The 20957-nt window shown below is 40.7% G+C and overlaps 1 protein-coding gene across 3 annotated transcripts in view; it reads left to right on the top strand.

Annotated features, from left to right (window-relative positions):
• The window catches only part of LOC140196679 (evC complex member EVC-like), a 65578-nt gene that overhangs the window by 37860 nt on the left and 6761 nt on the right, over positions 1-20957 (top strand). For 2 of the 3 annotated variants that reach the window (XM_072256287.1, XM_072256286.1), the window contains 7 exons: positions 5896-6044; positions 8022-8120; positions 12642-12854; positions 13346-13455; positions 16626-16836; positions 18001-18201; positions 20750-20894. In XM_072256287.1, the coding sequence (XP_072112388.1) occupies positions 5896-6044; positions 8022-8120; positions 12642-12854; positions 13346-13455; positions 16626-16836; positions 18001-18201; positions 20750-20894 (1128 nt within the window). The remainder of the gene's footprint in view (positions 1-5895; positions 6045-8021; positions 8121-12641; positions 12855-13345; positions 13456-16625; positions 16837-18000; positions 18202-20749; positions 20895-20957) is intronic. The other variant, XM_072256288.1, reaches the window with a different exon arrangement.

The raw sequence follows: 20957 nt of genomic DNA, 5'->3' as shown, positions 1-20957 counted from the left end.
ATGATGAGATGACACCTCAGTATCCCACCACCCCAACCCCCGGGCCGCGGACAGATACCGATTCGTGGAGAATGCAACGGTAGCCAGGAGGCACACAGCACATCTTTAAGAGAAAAGCCGAAACAAACATGCTAATTAATTAGGTGCCGCCAACACGTAATTGTCAGCCCAGATCAGAGACGACACAATTGGAAATCGGCACTGATCTGGGCCAACAATTACGTGCCGGGCAGCACCTAATTAATTAGCATATTTGTTTCGGCTTTTTTCTTAAAGATGTGCTGTGTGCCTCCCGGCTACCGCTGCACCCCTGCATGCTTCGCGGCAATGTATCGCTCAGCGGCCTGGAGGGTGGGGGTCACTGCACCGCCCAACCTGCGACGACTCAGTCTAACACACCATCATCAGTGTGCTCGGCGCTGTCTTCCTGATATGGTAAGTGATACTACACTGTACATACATTATTTCTACTTTATATAGGCTGTGTATTTTTACGTGTTATTTGGTATGATTTGGCAGCTTCATAGCTTAAAGGTTACTAGAGAGTGTTTCTGCCAACAGCACATGCGTGAGTTTTTCTGCCGACGGCGCTTGCGTGAGATTTTCACTACGGAGAACAGTTCAGTAATGATTGTGGAAAAGTATTTCTACTTTATATAGGCTGTGTATTCATCATATCATTCCTGCTTTTACTATATGTTACTGTTATTTTAGGTTTTGTGTGTTATTTGGAATGATTTGGTAGGTTAGTTTTGGGTCTGCGAAGGCTCACAAAATTTTCCCATATAAATAAATGGTAATTGCTTCTTTGCTTTATGACATTTCGGCTTACGAACCGTTTCATAGGATTTCATAGGAACGCTCTACCTTCGGATGGCGGGGGAAACCTGTATCGACATAACCTGAAAGGCTGCTCAGCAAGGAAGAAGCCACTGCTCCAAAACCGCCATAAAAAAGCCAGACTACAGTTTGCAAGTGCACATGGGGAAAAGATCTTACTTTTTGGAGAAATGTCCTCTGGTCTGATGAAACAAAAATTGAACTGTGTGGCCATAATGGCCATCGTTATGTTTGGAGGAAAAAGGGTGAGGCTTGCAAGCCAAAGAACACCATCCCAACTGTGAAGCATGGGTGTGGCAGCATCATGTTGTGGGGGTGCTTTGTTGCAGGAGGGACTGGTGCACTTCACAAAATAGATGGCATTATGACGAAGGAAAATCATGTGGATATATTGAAGCAACATCTCAAGACATCAGACAGGAAGTTAAAGCTCAGTTGCAAATGGGTCTTCCAAATGGGCAATGACCCCAAGCATACCTCCAAAGTTGTGGCAAAATTGCTTAAGGACAACAAAGTCATTAGAGTGGTGTTAGAGTGGCCATCACAAAGCCCTGACCTCAATCCAATAGAAAATTTGTGGGCAGAAGTGAAAAAGCATGTGCGAGCAAGGAGGCCTACAAACCTGACTCAGTTACACCAGTTCTGTCTGGAGGAATGAAACAAAATTCCAGCAATTTACTGTGAGAAGCTTGTGGAAGGCTACCCAAAACATTTGACCCAAGTTAAACAATTTAAAGGCAATGCTACCAAATACTAACAAAGTGTATGTAAACTTCTGACCCACTGGGAAAGTGATGAAAGAAATAAAAGCTGAAATAAATCATTCTCTCTACTGTTATTCTGACATTTCACATACTTAAAATAAAGTACTGATCCTAACTGACCTAAGACAGGGAATGTTTTCTAGGATTAAATGTCAGGAATTGTGAAAAACTGAGTTTCGATGTATTTGGCTAAGGTGTATATAAACTTCTGACTTCAACTGTATATATATTTACAATTTAAATTAAATAAGTAGTGCAAAAAGAGAATTAAAAAATAGTGAGGTAGTGTACAAGGGTTCATAGTCCATTCTGAAATCTGATGGGGAAGCAGCTGTTCCTAAGACCTTGAATGCCTGTCTTCAACCTCCTGTAGCTCCTCCTTGATGGTAACAATGAGAAGAGGGCATGTCCTGGGTGATAGTGGATGCTACCTTTTTGAGGCATTGCTTTTTGAAGATGTCCTCAAAAATGTGGAGCCTATTGCCCATGATGGAGCTGGCTAAATTTGCAACTTTCTGCAGCTTTTTCTGATCCTGTGCAGTGGCCTCCCCATACCAGATAGTGATGCAGTCAGAAGGCTCTCCATGGTTCATCTGTAGAAATTTGTGAGAGTCTCTGGTGACAAATTGCTTTTGCTCAAAAGGATACGATTAACTTATATTTGGAAAAGCACGGTATTTATCTCTACTAGTCAACATATTTTGGTTAGTGAGCTTCTGTCTGACCAAATTGATTGAGGGTTGTGCAGTTGGTGTAGTTTACATAGACTTTATTAGTCAGGGCATGAAGTATAAGAACAACGAAGTTATGTGACAACTCTTGACAAGATCTTGCCTGGGAAAATGATCCAAAGGTATGGAACCCGACAATTCCAAGAGAAGTTCACATCTGTAATTGCTTTCATAAAAGGAGACAGAATGTGATGGTGGAGCGTGGTTTTTGTGCCTGGATGTGCATGGCCATTGATGTACCTCTAGGGTAAGGATAAAGTAACTTTGTTGATACTGAGGAGAACAGTTGTAAGCCACAGGGTGATTTTAGTTGGTAGGATGGGCAGAGCAGTAGCAGATTGAATTTTTTGAGGATGTGACTAAACACATTGATGAAGGAGGAGCAGTAGATGTAGTGTATATGGATTTCAGCAAGGCATTTGATAAGGTACCCCATGCAAGGCTTATTGAGAAAGTAAACATGCATGGGATCCAAGGGGACATTGCTTTGTGGATCCAGAACTGGCTTGCCCACAGAAGGCAAAGAGTGGTTGTAGATGGGTCATATTCTGTATGGAGGGTGGTGACCAGTGGTGTGCCTCAGGGATCTGTTCTGGGACCCCCTACTCTTTGTGATTTTTGTAAATGGCCTGGATGAGGAAGTGGTGGGATGGGCTAGTAAATTTGCTGATGACACAAAGGTTGGGTGTGTTGTGGATAGTGTGGAGGGTGGTCAGAGGTTACCACGGGATATTGATAGGATGCAAAACTGGGCTGAGAAGTGGCAGATGGAGTTCAACCCAGATAAGTGTGAGGTGGTTCATTTTGGTTGGTCAAATATGATGGCAGAATATAGTATTAATGGTAAGACTCTTGGTAGTGTGGAGGATCAGCGGGATCTTGGGGTCTGAGTCCATAGGACACTCAAAGCTTCTACGCAGGTTGACTCTGTGATTAAGGCGGCATACAGCGCATTGGCCTTCATCAATCATGGGATTAAGTTAAGGAGCCGAGAGATAATGTTGCAGCTATAAAGGACCCTGGTCAGGCTCCACTTGGAGTACTGTGCTCAGTTCTGGTCGCCTCACTACAGGAAGGATGTGGAAACCATAGAAAGGGTGCAGAGGAGATTTACAAGGATGTTGCCTGGATTGGGGAGCATGCCTTATGAGAATAGGTTGAATGAACTCGGCCTTTTCTTCTTGGAGCGTCGGAGGATGAGAGGTGATCTGATAGAGGTGTATAAGATGATGAGAGGCATTGATCGTGTAGATAGTCAGAGGCTTTTTCCCAGGGCTGAAATGGTTGCCACAAGAGGACACAGGTTTAAGGTGCTGGAGAGTAGGTACAGAGGAGATGCCAGGGATAAGTTTTTTACTCAGAGAGTTGTGAGTACTGTGAGAGGATCCAGGAGTGCCCCTATTAACTGTTTGAAGAGAGACAGAGAGAGTCATTTATCATTGATGGTTTGTTTGGAAAAGAGAGAGAGAGACGAAGATTGACAGTGGACTGTCACGGGAGTTAACTTTGGAGTTTTACTTTGGAGATAAAAACTGAGCAGCTTGAAGGTTGCTATGGTGACCAACAGGACATTATTGATGTTACTTCCAAGGACTTGTTGCCTGCTCGCATTCCTTTACAGACAAAGGAAGGAGGGACTCTTTGAATGAGCGGTGATGCTCAGCCTGGTGAAATAAATAGGAGGTCAGATGATACAGACCTCAGACACGTGATCTGGACACTGAATGAGCATTGTTGTGCCCGCAGAGAAAGTGGGTTTTTGGAGGATCGATCAGGCGGATTGATCCAAGTGCTCTGCCAGTGAAAATTCAAAGGCAGGACCAGTGGGGAGTTGTCCATGTGTCCAACCCTGGCCTGGGTAGACAGCTCAACCACACCAAAGTACGATCCCCTTTGTTGTTAAAGTCACAGTCGGTGACTTGTGAAGGATTTTGGAGGACGACGAGGAAATCGACGGCAACAGCTCACCTGAAGACTCAACTCTCTCTCTCTCTCTCTCTCTCCACCGCCATTCAAATAAATTCCACAAACTGAACTGAACTTTACTCAACATCGTAAGACTGTATCTTTTTACCCCTAGACTTAAAGAAACTTGGTTTTTATACATATTTCTCCACGCTTACTGACTTACTTACATGTATAATTCTTGCTAACCTATTTGATAATTCTTGCTAACCTGTTTGATTTATCTTCACTTAGTTTACTGTATTGCATAGTTATTAATAAATATTATTAGTTTACAGCAATACTAGACTCCAAAGTGGTTTCTATTTCTGCTGGTTTCTTTATTCCCGTCACGGGGTACGTGACAGTACGTAGAATGGGCTGTCGGCAACGGTGGTGGAGGCGGATACGATAGGGTCTTTTAAGGGACATTTAGATAGGTATATGGAGCTTAGTAAAATAGAGGGCTATAGGTAAGCCTAGTAATTTCTAAGGCAGGGACATGTTCGGCACATCTTTGTGGGCTGAATGGCCTGTACTGTGCTGTAGGTTTTCTATGTTCTGTGGTCTATGTTCAGTCCTGATATGTGCAAGATAATGCATTCTGGGGAGTTTATTAAGGCAAGGAATTCTGAGGACCAAGGGTACATTAGTGTACAAGTTCAAGGATCTTCGAAGGTTAGAGTGCAGGTAAATAAGGTGATGAAAATGTATTATGGATATTTGTCTTTATTAGTCAGGGTATGAAGTGTAAGAACAAGGAAGTTATGTGACAACATTGCAAAACATTGGTTTGACTACAACTTAAATACTGTGTCTGTTTCTGGTCACCACACTATGGGAAGGACATGGTTTCATTGGAAAAGGTGCAAAAGAGATTCATCAGGATGTTGAGTTGGATGCAGTCTCTCAGTTCTGAGGGTGGATAGGCTGGGTTTTCCAGCAGAAGAGGCTGAAGAAAGAATTCAAATTTATGAGAGGTTTAAACGGAATAGATCATAGCAAGGCTATCTAAAGCATGAACGCACACGTTTAGGATAAAGGGTAAGATATTTAGAAGTGATCTAAGGAATATTTTTTTCAAAAAGAGATGGTTTGAATCTGAAGCACTCTGCCTGAATGAATGGTGCAGGCAGGTACCCTCAACCATATTTAAGTATCTACATGAGTATTGGCATTACTAATCAATAGAAGACTGTAGGGTATACTAATCCCTTTAATAGTCCTTGATCTGTGTGGTATAAATATGTGTTTGATGATCATCCAAAGGGCCTATTTTATGCTGATTGCCTCTATGACTCTATAACTATGTTATATAAATTGCTATGTCTGCTGTATAAGCTGCCTTTGAAATGCTCACGTTCAAAGCTGACACTCAATGTTAAAGCAAGAAACTATTCCTCAATTTTCCTGATTTCTTGGCAAAATGTCCTCATTCGAAGAACGGTGCTTTTGGCTTTTTAGGCCAATTTATCTGAGGCCTCTGCGTATCTCCTTCCAGAGAATAGTACAGAAATTACAAAGCAAATAACTTGGATTCTGCTTAAAGCCATCCTTGATCCTAGAAAGGCAGGTCCCTAATTTACACCGGCATGTAATATAAATATTTCTTTTAGAATTTACCAAGCAGACAAAAGCCATCATTTTGGGAATGAAGAAACGGCGGAGGACCCTGTTGAATAGACTTGAAGAGACACAAAGAGAGCATGCTGCGAATCTGATGGACAAGGCTAGGAGAACATTTGCTCCAGATGACTTTATTAAGGTTAGACTGTAACTACTTGCAGTATTTGAATGTCAATTGAACTTTCTGTCTGCAGCATGAAGGTACAAAAAGGAGTAACTTTCCAATCGACTGACCTTCAGCAAATTCACTTTTCATTTATTCACTGATCTAATCCACCTGTTCTGCATTAACTTAATATTTACTGCCCATGTTGGACTGTCCCATTAGCAAACAGCAAAGTGAATGGCTCAGTACTGGAGTTGAGGACTGATGACTTGGCTATGAGGTGAACTACCCTGCGCCAATGATGAGACTGGGCCTAATTAGGAGAGGAGAAATAACTGATGAGTTCCCACGACAACTAAGCCAAAAACCTTTTGCTCAACCTATATTCCACCTCGAGTCTCTTCTCAAACCCACTAGTATGCTAAGGTGGTCCCACTGGTACAGTCCACTCTCTGGGAAAGGGAGACAAGGAAGGGGGCAAATATGAACTAGCAGTTGCTCTCTGAGTTCTGACGAGCCCTGCTGTGCCTGGGACCACACTTAGAAAAGAAGTTTCTGAGCAGTTGTTTTTTAGACAGCAACCAACGCTAAAAGTTGGATTTTTATTGTTTGTCACTGTCTAAAAAATGACTGCTATCTTGTTTATCCAAAACTTTTGCATTTAGTTATCATTCAAACAGCAAAAATTTCTAAAAACAGTATAACATTTCAAAAAAGGTTTTATTTTTGTTTTGTATGCTTATTTGCTATCTTATAACCTTGTGCTTTTTATGACTGTTGGTACTGTGTTTTGCATCTTGGCACCGGAGGAACGCTGCATCGTTTGGCTATATTCATGTTTGGTTGAGTTACAATTAAGCTCCAACTTGAACTTAGAGTTCAAATAAATTTTATTTCAAAAGTTGTGCAAAATAATAGGAATAGACATTTTTAAGACACGCTTACATGAACAATGCATTTGTAGGTTGATAATTCGCAAAACCTTTGGAAGATTTGATATCGTGAGTAGAGGCAGTCATTTAAATTATTTTGTTGCACTTTAACAGTGTTTAGCCTTAAAATAAAGCATTGTAGTTTTGAAGTATAAAGAGCTGGCATATAGTTTGGTAATTTATTTAAAGATGAATACATAGATTATGAGTGTATGATTAGTAATATTTTTGGGGAATATTTTTTGGCAACTGACAACCCCCATTCACCATTGTTACCAGATGGCTAAGAGTAAACTGCATAATGATAACCAGTGTTAATTATTCTATCCAAATAACTGCGGTGTATGACTGAATATGGTTGCAAAATCTAATCCTCCAATTTTTTTTTATTCAAAGTAAAGAACAAAGTAGAAAGCTGGAGGTGGTGACTGTTGTTCTTACCTTCATGCAGCATGTAGCAAACCAAATCTGCTGAGAGACTCAGTACGGGAGGTCACACTGTATGACGCACTTCCATTGAGTTCCATGTTGGAAAAAAAAGTATGTTCGATCCTTTATTACAAAACGAGCAAAGGCGAACGATCTTATAGCGATAATAAAACTAAGTTTAGCAATATAGTGAAATTAGAGTAATTGGCATTCAAATTAGCGTAATTGAGCATAATTAGTAGTTAACAAAAAAAATATATCATTGCCCACCTGACTCACTCTTAACTAAACTAAACTAACTAGAACAAAGCTTCTAGCTTGGCCCAACCCACGTGAAAAATTGCCCATAATAAATGGGCAACACAAAATACAACACAGACAGACAGAAAATAGATACATGACTCCTACACAGCATTTCATGATATAAAAAGACAATTCTTTATACTCATATATGTGTTTAGCTAGTAGATAGTATACAGTTCCATTGAGGCAATAACAATGCTAATTTTTAATTGATAATATCCATTCCACTTGTTTAATTTCTTCACGTGGTTTTTGTACAATTGAGGTATAACTGAATTCTAACTGAGCAGGTAGTGAAGTAAATGTAGTGGAGCAGCACATAATATTATAATTGTGAACTTGATAGAGTTATCATGAACTTGAGGAACGCAACAGGCAGCTCCGCAGTGAAATGGAGGATGAAGAAGATCATAACGACGCAAAGGCAGTTACTGAACTGTGGAAGGTGAGTCTAGAGAATTCACTTACACCCCTGTAACAAATCCATTTTTTACTTTTTAGTACATTTTGCTAAAATATTCAGGGGTTTGGTTGCTGGATGTTTTGGTAGTGAAAAAAGTGTGTGAAGCATCTAAGTTTGGAGAAAGACATTTCTGGATTAAAGAGTGAGAGATTTTGCAATTTATTTTTCATCAGTGGGAGAAGTTGGAATGATCCATGGCTCCTTTAGTTTCTTCACAACATACTCTTTTTAACTATGGCTCTTTTAGTATTTACTGATATTTTCATCATTAAAATCATGCTGATTAAATGCTTACAAATTAATAGTCTTAAAAAATAGTAACAAATGTGCTGGAAATACTCAGCAGGGCAAGAACTCATTGTGAAGTGGACAATGATGTTAACACCTATCATGCGGCTATGGTTTTGGTTGTCCTGCTGAAGGAAGGATGTCTTTGAATTTGAGTGATGCAAAACTATTTGCAAGGATATTGCCAGGACTGGTGGGATAGGATTACCAGGAGAGGCGGAATAGGCTGCAATTTTTTCCACAGAGCATAGGAGACTGAGGACTGACCTTATAGAATTTTGTTTAACTATGAAGGGCAAAGGGAAGGTGAATATCTAAAGTTTTTGAGTCCAAAACTAGAGGATATATTTTTTAAAAGAGAGTGGACAGATTTAGAAGAGACTTTGGCAATTTTTGCCATACAGAGGCTGGTAGGTATATGGAATAAGCTTCCAGAGGAGCTAGTGGAGGTGGATACAACTGCAGCATTTAAAAGGCACTTATGTAGATAGAAAAGGTTTAGAGGGACAAGGGACCAACACAGGCAAATGGGACAAGTTCAATTAGGCAAGTTGGTCAATGGATAGATTGGAACTAAGGGCCTCCATAGGTACTGCTTATCTCACTTACATCCTTCACAGTGGCTTTTTATTTTTGCTTCACATTCCAAAACCTGCAGTCTCTTCTGTCTCAAAAGTTTATTATAATTGTTGCTGAAATGTAAATATAGAAACATAGAAAACCTACAGCAGAATACAGGCCCTTTGGCCCACAAAGCTGTGCAGAACATGTCCTTACCTTAGAACTACCTAGGGTTACCCATACCCCTCTTTTTTTCTAAGCTGCATGTACCCATCCAGGAGTCTCTTAAAAGACCCTATCATTTCTGCTCCACCACCGCGGCCGACAGCCCATTCCACACACTCACCACTCTCGGCATAGAAAACTTACCCCTGACATCTCCTCTGTACCTGCTTCCAAGCACCTTAAAACTATGCCCTCTCATGCTAGCCATTTCAGCCCTGGAAAAAAGCCTCTGACTATCCACACGATCAATGCCTGTCTTTATATTGTACAACTCTATTAGGTCACCTCTCATCCTCTGTCACTCCAAGAAGAAAAGGCCGAGTTCACTCCATCTATTCTCATACGACATGCTCCCCAATCCAGGCAACATCCTTGTAAATCTCCTCTGCACCCTTTCTATGGTTTTCACATCCTTCCTGTAGTGAGGTGACCAGAACTGCACACAGTACTCCAAGTGGGGTCTGACCAGGGTCCTTTATAGCTGCAACATTACCTCTCAGTTCTTAAACTCAATCCCACAATTGATGGAGGCCAATGCACTGTATGCCGCCTTAATCACAGTGTCAACCTGCGTAGCAGCTTTGAGTGTCCTATGGACTCGGACCCCTAGATCCCCCTGATCCTCTATGCTGCCAAGAGTCTTACCATTAATACTATACTCCGTCGTCATATTTGATCTACCAAAATGAACCACCTCACACTTATCCGGGTTGAATTCCATCTGTCACTTCTCAGCCCAGTTTTGCATCCTATCAATGTCCCGTTGTAACCTCTGACAGCCCTCCACACTATCCACAACACCCCCAACCTTTGTGTCATCAGCAAATTTACTAACCCATCCCGCCACTTCCTCATCCAGGTCATTTATAAAAATCACAAAGAGTAGGGGTCCCAGAACAGATCCCTGAGGCACACCACTGGTCACCAGCCTCCATGCAGAATATGACCTGTCTACAACCACTCTTTGCCTTCTGTGGGCAAGCGAGTCCTGGATCCACAAAGCATTGCCCCTGGGTCCTATGCCTCCTTACTTTCTCAATAAGCCTTTCAAGGGGTACCTTATCAAATGCCTTGCTAAAATCTATATACACAACATCTACTGCTCTGCTTTCATCAATATGTTTAGTCACATCCTCAAAAAATTCAATTAGGCTCATAAGGCATGACCTGCCTTTGACAAAGCTATGCTGACTATTCCTAATCATATTATGCCTCTCCAAATGTTCATAAATCCTGCCTCTCAGGATCTTCTCTATCAACTTACCAATCACTGAATTAAGACTCACTGGTCTATAATTTCCTCGGCTATCCCTACTCCCTTTCTTGAATAAGGGAACAACATCTGCAACCCTCCAATCCTCCAGAACCTCTCCCGTCCTCATTGATGATGCAAAGATCATTACCAGAGGCTCAGCAATCTCCTCCCTCACTTCCCACAGTAGCCTGGGGTACATCCCGTCTGGTCCCGTTGACTTATCCAACTTGATGCTTTCCAAAAGCTCCAACACATCCTCTTTCTTAGTATCTACATGCTCAAGATTTTCAGTCTGCTGCAAGTCATCCCTACAATCGCCAAGATCCTTTTCCGTAGTGAATACCGAAGCAAAGTATTTATTAAGTACCTCCGCTATTTTCTCCGGTTCCATACACACTTTTCCACTGTCACACTTGATTGGTCCTATTCTTTCATGACTTATCCGCTTGCTGTTCACATACTTGTAGAATGCCTTTGGGTTTTCCTTAATCCTGTCCGCCAAGGCCTTCTCATGGCCCCTTCTGGCTCTCCTAATTTCGTTCTTAAGCTCCTTCCTGCTAGCCTTATAATCTTCTAGATCTCTATCATTATCTAGTTTTTTGAACCTTTCGAAAGCTCTTCTTTTCTTCTTGACTAGATTTACAACAGCCTTTGTGCACCACGGTTCCTGTACCCGACCATGCTTTCCCTGTCTCATTGGAATGTATCTACGCAGAACCCCACACAAATATCCCCTGAACATTTGCCACATTTCTTCCATATGTTTCTGTGACAACACCTGTTTCCAATTTATGCTTCCAAGTTCCTGCCTGATAGCCTCATATTTCCCCTGACTCCAATTAAATATTTCCCTAACTTGTCTGTTCCTATTCCTCTCCACTGCTATAGTAAAGGAGATAGAATTGTGATTACTATCTCCAAAGTTCTCTCCCACTGAGAGGACTGACACCTGACCAGGTTCATTTCCCAATACCAGATCAAGTACAGCCTCTTCTCTTGTTGGCTTATCTATGTATTGTGTCAAAAAACCTTCCTGAACACACCTAACAAACTCCACCCCATCTAAACCCCTCACTCTAGGGAGATGCCAATCAATATTTGGGAAATTAAAATCTCCCACCACAACAACCCTACTATTATTACTGCTTTCCAGAATCTGTCTTCCTTATCTGCTCCTCGATGTCCCTGTTACTATTGGGTAGTCTATATATTAAAAAAAACACCCGTAGAGTTATTGACCCCTTCCTATTCCTAACTTCCACCCACAGAGACTCCGTAGACAACCCCTCCATGACTCCCACCTTTTCTGCAGCCGTGACACTATCTCTGATCAACAATGCCACACCACTACCTCTTTTGCTTCCCTCCCTGTCCTTTCTGAAACATCTAAAGCCTGGCACTTGAAGTAACCATTCCTGCCCCTGCACCATCCAGGTCTCTGTAATGGCCACAACATCATAGCTCCAAGTGCTGATCCACACTCAAAGCTCATCCACTTTTTTCATAATACTCCTCACATTAAAATAGACACATCTCAAACCATCGGTCTGAGTGTGTCCCTTCTCTATCACCTGTCTATCGCTTTCTAAGCTTTCTCTATTTGTGAGCCAACCTCCCTTTCCTCCGTCACTTCAGTTCGGTTCCCACCTCCCAGCAATTTTAGTTTAAACTCTCCCCAATAGCTTGGATTAATTCCATTATGTAAAGGTGTTGAAATTAGGTTCACATTGTATGCTATGAATAATAGTCTGGGTAAGCTTTTCTATCATTAATTGCTTTCTGGAGAGGCAGGACAGTATGCTTGCATCCTTTGTTGCTCATTTTGTTAATATTTCTCAGGATAATTTTATGATTTCTTTCTGTGCATGGAAGGTGTCATTCATCATAAGCATAAATTTTAAATATAGACATGATCTGCCTGTGAGTTTTGAATTTAATGAGGTCAAATGTTTCTGTGTAATGCATTTGAATTCTTAGTGGGTTAATCTCCAAATTGTTTCCCTTAAGTGAAAAGAAAATTTCATTTCTGTAGTCTGCAGACATTTACATGAGGTGGTAGGATATGGATTTCAATCTGCAAAGTTTGTGCAAAAGGTACATGTTATTTGCTCTTTGCTTTCAACTGCACAAGTGTGGAAATAGCTTTAGTAATTTTACCACATTATACAAAGCAGAACCTGCACTGTACTTCATCACAGACTGTGGACAAATTGATCGAGGAGGTTTTTTCAGAAGCTCTACCAAACCTCACTGAAGTATCTTCATCTGCAATGGAGACCCTGAGAAGCCAAATGCAGCAAGATCTAAGAGCAAGCAGGCAGGCAGCAGAAGAAGAAAGAAAATGGCATTTGACATTGTTCGAAGAAAAATTGGTCCAAATGAAGCAGGTACATGAAATAAATGATTTACAGCCTTGTATTTATTTATTTGGAGATGCAGTGTGAAGAGGAAAATGGAGTGTGGAAATGACCTTTTGAGCCTCATCACCCAGCAACTCCCAACATCCCAATTTAACCTTAACCTTTGTCACAGGTCTTATTCTTCCACTGTTACGTCCATATACTCACCTTGTCTATCCTCTGTCATACAGCTGGGGAGATGACCTGTCTCAGGTTGCTGCCTTTGCTGCTTTTATAACCCCTTTTAACTATTCAAATTAACTGGGGTGATAACAATTTTGGTTTCATTTACAATGACTAAATCACTCAACTTGGAACCTCCCTTGACCTTTACATCATGCAAACAGTGTTTTTCACAAGAAATTATGAAAAATTAAGTTTTGAAAGTAAACTTGCAAACTCATTGTGTAACGGAGGTTGCTATACACTTTGAAATGGGTATTCTTAATAATATTTATCCCTTCTATTGCAAAATGTAGGAATGGCTAAATGAGAAAGCACTTAATTCAGCTGAACAGAAACACCTGGTTGACTATCAGGAACAGATAATTCAGAACTTCCTACTGAAGCAGACTGCACTAGATGAGAAGTAAGTATGACAGTTGTTTATATATGCATGGTAAGATTATGACATTCAGTTATGTTGTTGATAGGTTCTCTACATTATTCTCTTGATTTACTTTGGTCTTCTTAATAAATATTTTCTGCTGTGCCACACTGAAAGCAGTTCTAGGCCTAGCATTGACACTGGTTCCTGCTGAATATATCAGATATACTTAAAATGTCGCTGTCTACGGGTGAAGTGCCGGAGGATTGGAGAATGGCTCATGTTGTTCCGTTGTTTAAAAAAGGATGGAAAAGTAATCCAGGAAATTATAGGCCGGTGAGTTTAACGTCAGTAGTAGGTAAGTTATTGGAGGGAGTACCAAGAGACAGAGTCTACAAGCATTTGGATAGACAGGGGCTTATTAGGGAGAGTCAACATGGCTTTGTGCGTGGTAGGTCATGTTTGACCAATCTGTTGGAGTTTTTCGAGGAGGTTACCAGGAAAGTGGATGAAGAGAAGGCAGTGGATATTGTCTATATGGACTTCAGTAAGGCCTTTGACAAGGTCCCGCATGGGAGGTTAGTTAGGAAAATTCAGTCGCTAGGTAAACATGGAGAGGTGGTAAATTGGATTAGACATTGGCTCGATGGAAAAAGCCAGAGAGTGGTGGTAGAGAATTGCTTCTCTGAGTGGAGGCCTGTGACTAGTAGTGTGCCACAGGGATCAGTGCTGGGTCCATTGTTATTTGTCATCTATATCAATGATCTGGATGATAATGTGGTAAATTGGATCAGCAAGTTTGCTGATGATACGAAGATTGGAGGTGTAGTAGACAGTGAGGAAGGTTTTCAGAGCCTGCAGAGGGACTTGGACCAGCTGGAAAAATGGGCTGAAAAATGGCAGATGGAGTTTAATACTGACAAGTGTGAGGTATTGCACGTTGGAAGGACAAACCAAGGTAGAACATACAGGGTTAATGGTAAGGCACTGAGGAGTGCAGTGGAACAGAGGGATCTGGGAATACAGACACAAAATTCCCTAAAAGTGTCATCACAGGTAGATAGGGTCATAAAGAGAGCTTTTGGTACATTGGCCTTTATTAATCGAAGTATTGAGTATAAGAGCTGGAATGTTATGATGAGGTTGTATAAGGCATTGGTGAGGCCGAATCTGGAGTATTGTGTTCAGTTTTGGTCACCAAATTACAGGAAGGATATAAATAAGGTTGAAAGAGTGCAGAGAAGGTTTACAAGGATGTTGCCGGGACTTGAGAAACTCAGTTACAGAGAAAGGTTGAATAGGTTAGGACTTTATTCCCTGGAGCGTAGAAGAATGAGGGGAAATTTGATAGAGGTATATAAAATTATGATGGGTATAGATAGAGTGAATGCAAGCAGGCTTTTTCCACTGAGGCAAGGGGAGAAAAAAACCAAAGGACATGGGTTTAAGGTGAGGGGGGAAAGGTTTAAAGGGAACATTAGTGGGGGCTTCTTCACACAGAGAGTGGTGGGAGTATGGAATGAGCTGCCAGACGAGGTGGTAAATGCGGGTTCTTTTTTAACATTTAAGAATAAATTGGACAGATACATGGATGGGAGGTGTATGGAGGGATATGGTCCGTGTGCAGATCAGTGGGACTAGGCAGAAAATGGTTTGGCACAGCCAAGAAGGGCCAGTTTCTGTGCTGTAGTTTCTATGGTTCTGTATCAAATCTGTGTCCTTCGCTATAAGTGTGAGGACTTTGCCTGCTGTTCTGCTGCGGTGTCTAGTGCAAGTATTGTCTTGTAGGTTTTTCCTCTTTAAGCAATTTAGCCTTCATTGCCATCTCTCACTTCCAGAGTTAGGACCTTGGGCATCTGTCCATGGGTCTGCTATCTGTCTACTTGATACGTGAGACCCAACTCCAATTCCTCTTGTTGCTGCCAACTCCAAGCTTGATCTTTTGTATTCCATTCCCATTGGTCCTTATGATCTGTAATCCACCGAAATTTCCCTGTTTACTTCACAAATGCAGAGCCAGAGGAGGAGAGGCCTTGTGCAATTGAACTGACTTTTGTGTGTGTGGTAGAACAAGAAAAGTTGAAAGCCTTATCTATCATGCATACTGCCTTGGGTCGTTAAGAGTTAAGTTGCACTGTAAGGGGCCACTGCACACTATTGGTGAGAGTTGCCTTTACAGGCAATGTGTTGAGTTCATTGCAAGTTTGTCTAACAATACTGTTATTGACCTCCATTGGGACCTTTGCCTATTACAGTTATTACTTATTTCTTTTGTTTTTCTTTTAGTCCTAACCCACTGATACTACTTTTTGTCAGACTCTTTTGACTATATATTCCATGAAGCTTAAAGAATGAGAATGTTTATGCATGCTATTGATGATGCCCTCAATCTGTCCCTTTGCTTCAACAGATTGAATCTTACCTTTGTTACCTTGAGAGAGGAAAACGTTGACGAAGCCATGACAGAATTTCTTAACTTGTAATCAGAATTAGGTTTAATATCATTGGCATATGTCATGAAATTTGTTAATTTTACAGCAGCAGTACAATGAAATACATGATAAATATAGTTAAGTATATGTGTGTGTGTGTATATATAAAATAGTTAAAATAAGTAGTACAAAAGAACAGAAATTTTAAAAAAAAGTAGCGAGATGGTGTTCATGGGTTCAATGCCCATTTAGAAATTGGACAGCAGAGGGGAAGAAGCTGTTCCTGAATCACTAAGTGTATGCCTTCAGGTTTCTGTACCTCCTTCCCGATGGTAATAGTGTGAAGAGGGCATGTATGTCCTGGGTGCTGGGAAGCCTTAATGATGAATGCTGCCTTCCTAAGGAGATTCAAGTGGGATCATAAGATTATTTCATTCTCCCAAATAGACCTCAATTTAACAATAAATCTGAAAGATGATACATCTGCCACTATTGTATACTGCCAAAGGTATTGTCTTAGGTTGGAATCTCAAGTCAAGGAGGGGAGTTTGACTTCTTTTAATTTTGAGCCAAGCTGCCTTTATTTTTCTTCTGAGTGATTTTGAACTCGCAATTCCCCTCATAAAACAAACTCTTAAATATTTCCTCACATCTGCTGATCCTATTCTAACTTCCAGCTGCCGTAGTTCCTTCAAGTCATAAGAATGGTAACATTTAAGATCTAACATTTGCTTGAATAAGCTACATAGATGTAACTGCTTTTCATGTTCAATCTCTCAGGATTTCTAAGCACATTGTGCTGGAACATAAGACAGCTTTACAGTCTGTGGTTAGATGGTTAACTCTGAGACATCTTGGTCTAATGACACTCAAGGAAATGAAGCTTTACAAGACAAAATGTCAGATGGATGAACTAGGAGAACAGCGATTAAAAGAACTTCCGATTTGGGATGAGCATGAAGACGAAAGCAAGAAACGAAAGGAAAATCTGGTACCTGTTCACCAAACCTACTTCCAATAAATAACTCAGATTTTCTGCTGCACTTCAAATATTTCTGTCTCATTTGTGTAATATTTAAATTAGCTTTTTTTTTAAAAAAAGGATTTTATTGTCAGTGCACAATTAGAGTAATTCCTGGCCTAGAAAATTACTGATTTGAGGAGCGGCTAGCTGGTGTTTTGTTTGGAGAAAGGGAGACTGAGGGGGATAAAATTAAGAATATATATATATAGTAATTTTGAGAAGCCTTGACAGATTAAACAGTTATGATCCATTTCCCTTAGAAGGATCAGTCATAAGAGGACATAAACTTATTTGTTAATAAGTTTTGCAGTGTGTTTAGAAAAATGTATAACACTCACTAAGTGTTAGAGATGAGCTCACAGCTTCAAAAGGAGGTGGAGAAAGTTGCTGAATGGTCACTTGAAGAGCCATAACCTGCAGGACCAAGAGCTGGGAGGTGGGATTGATCCAAGGTCCATCATAGCTCACCAACCTTCTATATCATAAACTTCATTTGTCCACAAGTTGACATAAGGCTGTTCTGGTTTGGCGCAGCACGCTCTCAGAATATATGAAAAGTACAGTAAACTGATAGGTCAACAGAAAAGGTCATTGGGTGCAGTGTATCTTCACTCTCGAAGTTGTACATGTCCAGGACAAATCATTGCAGACAATAGCCAGCCCACAATCTGTCTTTTCCGAAAGCTCCCTTCTGGAAAGCACTTTTAAGGCCATTTACACAAGAACTTGCTGCCATCTTAAAAGTTGCTTATCCCAGGCAGTTAAATTTGATTGACCATTCTAGTTACTCCCGCCAACTATCTGTTACCTCCATCAGTGCATTGTAAATGCTTTAAACAACTTGTTATAATATTGTTTACATTTTAAGTACATGGTAGCATTTATGTGCACTTCATTCCACATTCACACTTTAACCTTTAATTTTACTTTGTATGTATTTCTTTATTCCTTATAATTGTTGAATGTTTTTGTTGCATGTTGCACCAATACACTACAGCAAGTTCAAAGACACATTAATGTATCTGGTGAATAAATTTAATCCTTGTTGAGTGTGAACTCAAGATGGTAATCACTTTTAGCTGTTAGATAATTGCACCTGACGTGTTCTGCATTCTGTTTATTTTCTGAAAGGTGTCCAGATTGTCAAAAGAAAAAGAGAAGTTGTGCCAAGAGACTGAATCGCTACTTCACCAGCAGCTCACTGTAGAGTCCAGGGCACTGATGGATCTTTTGCAGCATCACATGGTTCAGGTGATTGGCTGCGCTCTCGTCCACCAAGCCAGAACCAACTCTGCCAAGCAGAACCATATAGATAGCACACATCAACTCAAGGTAATACTCCCCTGAAGCTATCATCAGTGTCTAAACCAAACATTATTTTATACTTGGTTGTAGCCAGTATATTGATATTTGTATTGTGTTCATTTTCCATATTATGCCCTGGAATCTTTGTTAGAGGTAGTATTATTTAAGTGTTAACTGAGGTTTAATATAAGTCTTTCATAGGATGTTGGTGTTGAATGGAAAGATGAGTTTATGGAGCTGGGACAAATGTACATGTTAACATGTTACCTTGGTTTTAAACATCTGCTACCAGAACACTAGAGGGTGCTCTTCTGCCAAAGACATTGAAGATCATTCTTGCTTTTTTACCAATAGGATAACATTGATGGCTTATATTCCAGGCATTTGGACAATTGAGCAAAAGCAGCCAATTCAATATCAACCATCTTACATGATTGCAAAAAGTTAAACTTATCCCCATGTAGTTTGGTGTAGAATCCATATTATGAATTTAGCTTGGTCAAGGCAGTTTTAAGACAGTTGAATATCTGTGAGCTCTGTTGGTACAAAGAAATATGATTCACCTAGCAGGGATGTGAGGAAGAGTGCTTTTATGCAGCGAGTGCTAGCAATCTGCAATTCTCTGTTTGGGAATGATGAAAACAAAGACATCATTAAAAAGAAATTGAGTGGAGACTTTCAAGAAATAATTTGCAGTGAGATAGGGATAGAGCAGGGAAATGAAACCGAATGGATGTTTCTGTAGGGACCTGGAATTGAATCATAATCACTGTGTTGAATTTCCTTGGTATGGAGCTTTTAATACCAGTGAATTCAGGTACTCAGTTCATTAGGTCTTGTAGCATTTTGCTTCCTACAAAGGAAAACCCAACATCATGAATGGCAGTGATGCTTCGCTACCAGATGAGCTCAACTTATGCACACTTTGAAAGGGAGAATAAAACTACAGCTATGAGGATCCCAGCTGCATCCAGTGACCCTGTGATCTGTGTCGCAGAGGCTGACGTCAGCCTGTCTTTCAAGAGGGTGAACCCTGGCAAGGCAGCAGGGCCTGATGAGTACCTGGTAAGGCTCTGAGAATCTGTGCCAAACAACTGGCAGGGGGATTCAAAGACATTTTCAATCTCTCATTGCTACAGTCGGATGCTCCCACCTGCTTCCAAAGGGCAATTAAATTAGTGCCCAAGAAGAGTAGGATGAGCTGCCTCAACGGCTGTTGTCCAGTAGGACTCACGTCTATGGTGATGAAATTTTTGAGAGGTTGGTCATGGCTAGAATCAATAGCTGTCTTAGGAAGGACCTAAGCCCACTGTAATTTGCCTATTGCCACAATAGGAACAGAAGACATGATCTCAATGGCTCTCCACATAGCCTTGGATCACCTGGGCAATGTAAATATCTATGTCAGGATGCTATTTATTGACTATAGCTCAGTATTTAACACCATCATTCCTACAGTCCTGATCGATAAGCTACAGAATCTGGGCCTCTGTACAATCATTCTGCAATTGGATCCTCTACTTCCTAACAGGAAGACCATAATCTGCGGATTGCAAGTAACATCTACACCTCACTGATAATCAACACTGGTGCTCCACAGGAATGTGTGCTTTGCCCACTGCTCTACACTCTCTACACCAATGACCGTGTAGCTAGGCATAGCTCAAATGGCATCTATAAATTTGCTGATGATTTTGTTGGCAGAATTTCACATGGTGACGAAAAGAGTGTACAGGAGCGAGATATACCAGTTAGTGGGTGGTACAACAAAGATCAAAGATCAAGGAATTGATTGTGGACTTCAGGCAGAGCAAGATGAGGGAACACAAACCAATCCTCATAGGGGGATCACAAGTGGAGGAATTTCAAGTTCCTGGGTGTCAAAATCTCTTGAGGACCTAACCAGGCCACAACATATTGATGAAGCTATAGAGATGGCAAAAGAGTGGCACACTCAAACTTCTACAGCTGTATACCATGGAGAATATTTTGACTGGCTGCATCACTGTCTGGTATGGCGGGGGGTGGGGGGGAGTGGTTTCTGCACAAGATTAAAATACGTTGCAGAAACTTGTAAAATTAGTCGACTCCATCATTACTAGCCTCCATAGCATCCAAGACGTCTTCAAGGAGCAGTGTCTTAGGAAGATGGCGTCCATCGTTAAGGATCCCCACCACCCAGGACATGCCCTCTTCTCACTGTTATCATCAAGAAGGTACAGAAGCCTGAAGGCACATACTCAGTGATTCAGGAACAACTCCTTCCCCTCTGCCATCTGATTTCTAAATGGACATTGAACCTTTGAACACGACTGCACTACATTTATTTCTGTTTTTTTTTGCACTACTTATTTTAACTATTTAATAGACACATAAGTATACTTAATTGGTTTTCCTTTTTTACTTTATTTACCATAAAATATATTAAATCTCAGCACCAAGTATCAAAGTGTGTTAAAAGTGTCTCAAAGCAGTAACTAACAAGTCAAATCTTCTTCCTAAACTCTGTCTTTTGGCAGGTTTGTTTATTCACAAAACTAGAAAAGAATTGATTATCTGTCCAATTGTATTTTAGAATCTTTTAGTAGAGAGAATGATGGAGAGTGTCTGTGTGACCATGGAAGGTGCAAATTGTCTTATCCAGAAGTACTTCCAACAGATGGAAGAAACCATGGAGCAGTACAGAAAAGACAGAAGAAATCAGCTGAGGTCCCTGCAAGGTGTCTCTAATTTAATTGCTTAAATCAAACAAAACCTGTACATTTTCCTTTAAATTTCATTGT

This window comes from Mobula birostris, chromosome 4, assembly GCF_030028105.1.
Source record: "Mobula birostris isolate sMobBir1 chromosome 4, sMobBir1.hap1, whole genome shotgun sequence".
In the NCBI taxonomy this organism is placed as follows: Eukaryota; Metazoa; Chordata; class Chondrichthyes; order Myliobatiformes; family Myliobatidae; genus Mobula; species Mobula birostris.
Note: the sequence above shows the minus strand (reverse complement) of the source record. Positions and strands in the feature narration are given on the sequence as shown.